The sequence below is a fragment of the Quercus lobata genome, chromosome 3 (genome assembly GCF_001633185.2).
Source record: "Quercus lobata isolate SW786 chromosome 3, ValleyOak3.0 Primary Assembly, whole genome shotgun sequence".
NCBI classification, from domain to species: Eukaryota; Viridiplantae; Streptophyta; class Magnoliopsida; order Fagales; family Fagaceae; genus Quercus; species Quercus lobata.
In genome coordinates this window covers 23,536,522-23,546,229 of record NC_044906.1, presented here as the reverse complement: position 1 = coordinate 23,546,229, position 9,708 = coordinate 23,536,522, and the positions used below count along the sequence as shown (strand labels likewise).

At 34.2% G+C, this 9,708-nt stretch overlaps 2 protein-coding genes across 2 annotated transcripts; both read left to right on the top strand.

The window, feature by feature from the left end:
* Positions 1–2,463: 2,463 nt before the first annotated feature.
* On the top strand, positions 2,464–4,844 carry LOC115980599 (probable leucine-rich repeat receptor-like protein kinase At1g35710). The gene is made up of 2 exons (XM_031102830.1): positions 2,464–4,711; positions 4,816–4,844. The coding sequence occupies exons 1-2, from the start codon at positions 2,464–2,466 to the stop codon at positions 4,842–4,844; spliced, it is 2,277 nt and encodes a 758-aa protein (XP_030958690.1).
* A 19-nt stretch (positions 4,845–4,863) lies between these two features.
* On the top strand, positions 4,864–8,928 carry LOC115980598 (MDIS1-interacting receptor like kinase 2-like). Its single transcript, XM_031102829.1, has 2 exons — positions 4,864–5,455; positions 8,576–8,928. Exons 1-2 carry the CDS (start codon positions 4,870–4,872, stop codon positions 8,926–8,928), a joined length of 939 nt encoding a protein of 312 aa, XP_030958689.1. The 5' UTR covers positions 4,864–4,869.
* The last annotated feature ends 780 nt before the right edge of the window (positions 8,929–9,708 follow it).

The window sequence follows — 9,708 nt, the reverse complement described above, 5'->3', positions numbered from 1 at the left end:
CTAGATTCCGTCCAGATCTCCGGAAAATCTAGTAAAGAACTCAAGGATCTTGCCCAACAGCTACTTCTCCAATCTGCTCAGCTAGAGTCAGTAGAAAAGAACTCTCCTGCCTCTTCAGAAGCATCTTGCAATCGTGTCCCAATTGACCCATTCTAGGATTCCCAAGATCCTTATGATGGTTACAACTTGGACAGTGATTAAAAGCTTCTTAAACAGCTCCAGGAGCCCAGAAAAGCTCAAGATCCACCTTTGCAAATCCGGTTACTACTCAGAACAGTACCCGCACTAGCAGAGTTGACCGACAGAGCACTATTCACTGCACAGTCCAGAACACTATGCAGAGTTACTATTCCTGAAAAGTAAGGGGACAAAACACTGTTCATAAACAGTGACCAGTTACTGTTCACTCAACAGTGCCCTGACAGAATCATGGAAATCACTATTGCTTTCGGCTGAAAAGATATTCACCTGAAGGTAAAAGCATTTCACCTCCCGTGATTCCAGCAGTCTCCTGAATGGATCCAAGGCTTCCTCCAGTTATAAAAGGCAGCCTCCTCCTCAGTATTCAGCAGGCTCAGTTTTCACAGCTACCTCAGAGGCTTAGTTTTACTTAGTACACAGAAATACTTTGTAATCAAAATGTCTCTCTCCTCCCCTCCCCTAGTTTACACTTGTACTAGAACTACATTTGTAACCTATTTATGCTTCCGCCCCCAGTGCCCTCTGAACGGCACTCCTTTGTTGTAGCTTACCCCCATTTGGTATATATATATATATATATATATATATATATTTATATATAGACACAAATACAAGAATTTTGAAACAAAGGTTTTTTTTTTCCCCCCTAAATGGCTGATTTAGCAATTTATTAAAAAAATGTTTTGTGATTTGTGTTTAGATAGATATGGGCAAGATGTTTGTTTGTTTGTTTGTTTTTATTTATTTTTTTTATAGGTTTTTTCTAAATCAATTTGAAATTTGAGCCCAAATAAAATTTAAGGGACAACTAAACAATTTTGAGAGAAAACTAACTAAACTTGGTATATTTTACATTTTCAAGGTCTCTGAGGGGGTATGTATAACTTAGCGTTTACTATGTATAATTTCTTGTTAAGTAATGCTACAACTATCAACCATTTTACAACATTTTTATAAACTGTTGATATAACCAACTTATTATTGGTTTTCATCTAGACCCACCATTATTATTATTTTTTCACATACCAACAACTACTTACCACATTAGCGATTTATAAATTTTTTTGTAAAAAAGTTTGTATTTCTAGTATTATTCTTTCTTGTTTAGACAAAGTTTATTTACAAAATTAGTTGTAATCTTAAACTATAAATTTTTTTTTTTTTTGAGAAAGATCTTAGACTATAACTTAGTATTTACTAAGTATAATTTCTTGTTGAGTAACGCTACAGTCATAAATTATTTTATAACATTTTTACAAACAGTTGATGTGACCAACTTATTACTGGCTTTCATATAAGCTCACAATCAATATCATTTTTTTATTTGCTAATAATTATTCACCACATCAACAGTTTGTTAAAAAAATTTTTTAATAAGTTTATATCTCTTGCATTACTCTTTCTTGTTTGGACAAAAATTAACTACACAATTGGTTGTTACAAAATAGTCACTACATGGCTCAGGCTTTATTGACTTAAGTCAAGCTCATGGATATTTTTTTTTTTTTTTTTTTTTTTTAATCCCGCTAGTTGTTATTAACAGCCATGAGCTTGACTCAACAACTATGAGCTTGAGTCAAGCTCATAGTTGTTAATAACAACTAGCAGGATAAAATATATTGTTTTGAAGGCCCCTATCACGATAATTGATAAAAGAGGCCATGTTCATGACTATTTAAGGTCAAGCTTTAATTTAATTTCCCCACAATTTCAGGCTTTATTGACATAAGGTCAAGCTTTAATATTGTGGCTTTATTGACAGTTTTTACAAACCGTTGATATAACTAATTTATTATTAGTTTTCATTTAGATTTATTATTAATATTACTTTTTCATTTATCAATAACTATTTACTACATCAGTATTTTGTAAAAATCTTTAAAAAAAAGTTTATATCTCTAACATTATTCTTTCTTATTTGGACAAAAATTAACCACACAATTAGTTGTTACAAAATAGTCAAGCTCATGGTTGTTTTTTTTATCCCGCAAGTCATTGTATATAATTTAAAGAACAGCTCCTCTCGAGGCCTTTTTAAATTTCAAGCACTGTCTACTTCTTAGTGATATCTCTTGTAACCAAATTACAAGGAAAAAATAAAATAATGTGAAAGTCCTACTCCTGACAGAAGATTCACCTAATAGAATGTGGAAAATTTCCTATATAAACTAGTTCATTCTATGCACCTCTACATAACCATAAAGCCATTCCTTCACTGATCACCCAATTCGTTTCTGTTCTCGCATGCAACTCATAAAAGCCATGATCTCCTTACTAGAGAAACCGCTTCCCAATTCCATTAATAATCTAATTCGAGCTATGTTCACCACTGTCCTAATTATCATTCTTGTGTTGGCTTCTTCTTCCCAATTTGCTATTTCTTCTCCCTTTGCAACTTCTCCTTCCAATATGGGACCAGAAGCAGAGGCTCTATTGGAATGGAAAGCGAGCCTTGATAACCATAGCCAGTTTCAATTGTCCTCATGGGTTGGAAACGTCCCTTGCCAATGGGTTGGAATTTCTTGCAACAACTTTAGTAGCATCTCTCAGATCAACCTCATAGGTTCTGCTTTAAAAGGTACGCTTCACACTTTCAGCTTCTCATGCTTACACAGTCTCGTAAGTCTTGATCTTAGCGACAACTTACTCTTCGGTACCATTCCTTCCCACTTGAGCAACCTTTCTGAGCTAATCTACCTTAATTTATCAGTCAATCATCTCTCTGGAGGAATTCCATCTGAATTAGGCCAACTAACAAGCCTTCGCATATTAGATCTCCATGAAAATAACATCACTGGATCCATTCCTCATCAACTCGAAAAACTCAACTTGCTCAATGAGCTATCTTTGTATAGTAACAATCTCACAGGTTCAATCCCTGTGTCAATAGGAAACTTCAGAAACTTGTTCATTCTGGATCTTTCTTGGAACAAACTTTCTGGTTCCATTCCTGAAGAACTCGGAAAGCTAACTTCTCTTAGGAGTCTCTGGTTGGATGAAAACATCCTTACAGGCTCGATACCTGCTTGTATTGGAAACTTGGGCAACTTAACCCTTTTAGATCTTTGTGGAAACAAACTTTCTGGATCCATTTGTAATGAAATTGGGATGCTTAGTTCTCTTACTTATCTTAGTTTGTTCGATAACAATCTCTCTCGTCCAATTCCTACTTCTATAGGAAACTTAGGCAACCTAAGTACTCTCTATCTCTATGAAAACAAACTTTCTGGACCCATACCTCAGGAAATTGGAAAGTTAGGATCTCTTCGTGAGTTGGGTCTGTATAGGAACAATCTTTCTGGCCCAATCCCTACTTCTATAGGCAACTTGACCAACATGAATATACTATCTATTAGTGAAAACAATTTTTGGGGATCTATCCCATCCTCAATCGGGAACATGAAGAATCTCACAGTCTTGGATCTCTGTATAAATATGCTATCAGGCAATATCCCATCAGAAATAGGAAAGCTCAAACTTGTTACCACTCTAAAGTTGTTCACAAATGAACTTAATGGCTCCATACCTTTCGAATTTAATAATCTTACAAATTTGCTGTATTTGGAATTGGAAGAAAACATGTTGTCTGGTTATCTTCCACGAAATGTTTGTAATAGTGGATCCCTTCGGAACTTCACAGCATATGACAATTATTTCATAGGTTTCATTCCAATAAGTTTGAGAAATTGCAGAAGCTTAGTACGAGTGAGACTTGAGAGAAACCAATTAAGAGGAAATTTATCAGAAGACTTTGGCATATACCCAAATTTGATTTATATCGATTTGAGTTATAATCATTTCTATGGGGAACTTTCTCAAAAGTGGGGGCAGTGCCAAAGTTTGCAAAGCTTAAAAATCTCCAATAATAGAATTTCTGGTGTAATACCTCCTGAGCTTGGAAGATCCACTGAGCTACACGTACTTGATCTCTCCTTCAATCATCTAGTTGGGCAGATTCCAAAGGAATTAGGAAAGTTGACATCAGTGTTTCACCTTAATCTGGGTGATAATCAACTTTCTGGTAGTATTCCAATGGAAATTGGAATGCTATCTGATCTGCAATTTCTTATTCTCTCAGCCAACAATTTAACAGGAGCATTTCCTAAACAAATACTAGGGTGCAAAAAATTATTGAACTTGAGCTTAAGCAAAAATAAAATTAGAGGGAGTGTTCCCACTGAGATTGACAACATACGGTTTATTCAAATGCTTGACTTGAGTGAGAATTTATTGATTGGAAAAATACCACTACAGCTTGGAGAATTGCAAAGCTTAGAAACATTGAATCTCTCCCATAATGAGCTCTTTGGTTCCATTCCAGCCACTTTTGGAGAAATTTCAAGCTTGACCAATATTGATATATCATACAATTGCTTGGAAGGTCCTTTACCCAACAATAAGGCCTTTAGCAAGGCTCCATTTGAAGCATTAAGAAATAATAGAGGATTGTGTGGTAATGCCTCTAGTTTAAAGGCTTGCCCCTCTTCCATTACTTGGAGCAAGAATCCCAGTGAGAAAAGGCGAAATAAAGTTGTGATTATCTTTATTGTTCCTATCTTAAGCATATTGTTTCTCTCAATGATTGTATTTGTGATTCTTTACGTTGTTTTGAAGCGCCCAAGACTGAGGAACAAGCTAAGTAATACAAGAGAAGCACAAAATGGTAATATGTTTGCAATCTGGAGCTATGATGGGAAAATGGTGTATGAAAGCATCATTGAAGCAACAGAGGAATTTGACTCTAAACATTGTGTTGGAGTGGGAGGGTGTGGAAGTGTTTACAAAGCAGAGCTACAATCAGGTCAAGTTGTTGCTGTGAAAAAACTTCATTCAGTACAAGATGGTGATATTACCAACACAAAGGGTTTCGAAAACGAGATTCGTGCTCTTCTCAAAATTAGGCATCGGAACGTGGTAAAGCTTTTTGGCTTTTGCTCTCATCCACGACAATCATTTTTGGTTTACAAGTTTTTAGAAGGGGGTAGTGTGAAAGATTTATTGAGCAATAAAGAAGAGGTTGTTAGTTTTGATTGGATCAAAAGGGCAAATGTTGTTAGAGGCGTGGCTGATGCTTTATCTTATATGCATCACAATTGCTCACCTCCCGTAGTTCATCGAGACATATCTAGCAAAAACATCTTGTTGGATTCAAAATATGAGGCACATATCTCGGATTTTGGCACAGCTAGGTTTTTGAAGCCTGACTCATCCAATTGGACTTTATTTGCCGGAACATTTGGATACGTAGCTCCAGGTAATATAATTTTTTCCTTATTGCCATGATTAGCCTTCTAGAAATACTTGTCTCTAGTTCATTTAATGTAGTGATAATCATACTACGTAGTGGTAAAATATGCTTTTTGTTTCACTATAATCTATGTTGTAGTCATTCCATTCTCCAAATTTTCATTTTGTTGAAGCTTCATCATGAAGGCAAACACAATGATCATGGATCGAAATATACTTTACAACATTTGCGATATAAAATAATAAAACAATTTTATGATGATTAAAAATTACTACAAAATTAATAATTCACCAAATAGTAACGAAGGAACATGTTCCAACTTTTTAGACATCATTACATATTTACATCTATTGTTTTAATGGAAAAAAAATAAAAGAATTAACGCATACAAATATCTCTAACTCTCTAAATATAAAATGAAAAAAAGACATCGACAATATACATTGTTTGTCTAACTTTAAATGTTTATTTTATCTGACACAAGCTTGTGGGTTTCGACAAGAAAGAGAGAGTCACGGGCAAAAAAACTGACCCTTTTTCTCTCTTCCTCTATCCTCTTCTTTCCATCTCCCTCTCTCCCTCTCTTTTCCAGAAACATTGAAGCAGTCACAATCTCTTTTCTTTATATCTTTTCCGCAAAATCTTCTAAAAGACCCGCAAATTTTACAAAGAAATCCTAGCAAGGGGGTTTCTCACATACCCAAACCAACCATCAATGGAACCCATGACACAAAATAGTGAGAACCCATGCCACAAACACAGATCCACCCAAAACAATTTCAACCCAGCAGTCTCAACTAGCAAATATTTCACTTCAATCTTGTGATACCCAAGCCACAAAAAAATAAAATAAAACAATATTATTAAAAATAAAACCCAAAACCCCAGTATAAAGCAATCTCACTTCATTGAGCATTGCAACGGAAACCCTTTTAAAAGAGACTTGGGATCTTGATCTAAAGAAGAAGAAAAGGTACCTGATGGAAAAAGACGAAGTAGAAATGGGACAAGAGAGATGGCCTAAAGAGTAAAGAGAGAAATTGGACAAGAGAGATGAGTTGAAGAGTCATGAAAGAGAGATATAAAAAGATCGTTAGGGCGTTTGGAAAGAGATTTCTAGTAATGATGTTGTTTTGTGAAAATACGGTAAAAAAGTGTAGAAATATATGTAATGTTGTTTAAATACTGAAAACTGTTGTTCAAATAACAATACCAAACGCCCCAGGTGTTGTATTTGGCAAGTTAGATTTTGGTGGGTCCCACAATTTTCACATTATTTACACTAATACCATTAAAAACTGTTAATCAAATGCTGAAAAGTGAAAACTACTCTTCAAGTGTTCTCTAAATACATGTTTTAATCACCTAAAATGAAAACTGCTATCTAAATACCCTTATTTGAGTATCCTTACCAAAAACACTAGTCTCGTCACACGCGCTTCGTGTGTGCAATGAGGCTTTTTTTTGTGTTCCTATTTTGTAGCCAAAAAAAAAAAAAAAATTTGTGATTTTATTTTTTATATATATAATTTTTATTTTGAAAATCTAATTTATAAGTGTATAAAGAAATTTGAAAATGAACTGGAGAGCGGCCTTATTTTTTAGGCAATGTTTTAGTAGAAGTTAAAGTTGTATTTTTATCAAATTGTCCTCTATTTTTGTCTCTACTTAAATATAGGGATATAGGAGTATTTTTGAACAAAAAAAAAAAAATGAGGATCCTAAACAGGTGAAACTTCTTAAATAATAATAAGATAACTTAAAGTCGGGCCCATGTGTTTGGGCATTTAAACAACAAACAACAGTTTTCAAATTCCCTTACCAAACGAGAGAGAGAGAGAGAGAGAGAGAGAGAGAGAGAGAGAGAGAGAGAGAGAGAGAGAGAGAGAGAGAGAGAGAGAGAGAGAGAGAGAGAGAGAGAGCATTGGAGAAGGTATTTTTGACTCTGCAATCCAATAGAATATTCTATGAATCAAAAGATTCTATTAGATTTAATAGAGAGAACAAATTTTTTTTTTTGAGAGAGTTTCAACTAATGACGTCCGCTCCTAATAATATCTCTTTATCATTAGATTTAATAGAGAGAGCAATTGACTAAGGTTATTTGCTTATTTCTGAAACATAAAGGAAAAAATTGATTGGTTTCAAACATAAATGAGAGAAATAAGAACTACTCTAAACATAAAGGGGGAAATTTTTTTCCTCTATATTTTTGAAAGTTATGCCTATATTGCCCTTGGAATAAATGAGTTATATATGCATTTTTTTGGAGGGGTGTGGTGTGGTGTGGTGCAAAAGAAACAATTTATTTAAACATAGCACCATAAAGAAGTATTCATCCATTTGGGGAAAAAAAGATGAAGGGCTTAATAAGTGAAATTTAAATATATATAAAATTTTTTATTAAAAAAAAGATATATGAGGGACGAATTTGAAAAGCCAATGGCTTTTACCCTATGTGTTGAAAGTAATTGAGTATAAATAATGAAGTAAAATGAGTGTGTTAGCCCAAAAGGAAAATCTAAAAATAAAAATAAGGGATAATTATAACTATAAGTATCCACCACTACACACTCTTGGTGTGATAGTCACTCCACAAGTATAAGTACTTGTAAGGTGTGGGTGAGGGGAGAAGGGCAAAGGCCGGGATTCAAGTCTCCAAGGAGTTTCACACATATATATACTTAGATTAGGCTATAGTAGAATTTTTATTTTGTATCAAAAAAAAAAAAAAATAACTATAAAGCATCCACATAAATTATATGAATATATGCATCCTAAATTTCAAAATTTTACAATCAACACTGTTTCAACATTAGAATGTACTTTCCACACCAAACTTTGATAGCATTAGAAATGTGCACCCTATACAATGAGACCATCAGTTCACGCCACTAACTTGGACTCCAATTCAATGGTGGGGGAATATCGCAAACTATTCTTGAATCAAGATGTTGAATGAAATATTATGATTTTTAGGGTACACATTACAAATACTGTTTTAATTTATGGTGGATAGTTGCAATTAAAAATAAATGTTTACATGGGTATGTACAAAGAGCTACACTTGAGATTCACATGGTATCATACCAAATGGTGGATGAGTTAGATTCTTCTATTTTGCAGAGCTTGCATACACAATGGAAGTAAATGAGAAATGTGATGTTTATAGCTTTGGAGTGTTAACATTAGAAGTGATCATGGGAAATCATCCAGGAGACCTCATTTCATTTCTTTCATCATCATTGTCATCATCAGCAACAACATCGACCACCCACGATATACAAGTGAAGGATATTTTAGACCAACGTCTCAAACCTCCTAGAAATCAAGTCGCATTCAAATTGGTCTTGATTGCAAAGCTTGCATTGGCATGCTTGGCAACCAATCCAAAATCTAGGCCAACCATGCAAGAGGTTTCCCGGAAGCTATCTATTGAAAAAGCACCTACATCAGAGGTGGTTGACATGCTTACCTAGAGTTTACGATTTAACAATGCTTAATGTAGTAATTTTGTGGATCTTTTCTCTTCCTTTTTTTTTTTGGGGGGGGGGGGGGGGTGGTGCGCGGTATAATCTATTAAGGTTAAATAATAGCGCGTGTTGGAAAATTTTGTGTCTTCTAATGTAATTTCAATACTTTTTTGTGTTCATTTTATTAAGTTGGGCAAATTTTGTGACAATGTTTCTAATGTAATTGCAATATTTTTTGTGTTCATTTTATTTAAGTTGTAATTGTATCGAGTCTTTGAGGTTGAAGAGATGAAAGAAGATGTTCAAAGTGCTACATTGATGAACTCGGTCAAGCGAGTTTTATCACAACAGGTGAAAAGACGAGCAACTTTATCGTGATTTGAAATTCAGTAACATATAGAGCAATGTTGCTTGAGCGAGATTTTCCAAAACTTTCTATATCAAGTTTTCCTGTCTATTCTAGCAGTCAACCAACCCTTAATTGTACTCAATATAAGAACAATAATAAAACCTATATTTATTTAGCAAATTTTGAGAATACCAAAACCCGATTGAGTGAGTAATATTTCTAGCCTTATACACCTTCATACCCATCAAACATATCTACCATTGAGAGGAGATCACCATCCAAACAGCAAGTGCAACGTACAAAGTTATGTAAATTATTTGAATCATAATGTTCACTGAATTTGCAAATTTTTTAGAAAATTTTTGTACGTGTGTGAAAGATTGAAGCGTTCTTCGAAAACGAAAAATTATGTATTTCGAACATACGTTATTAAGTAA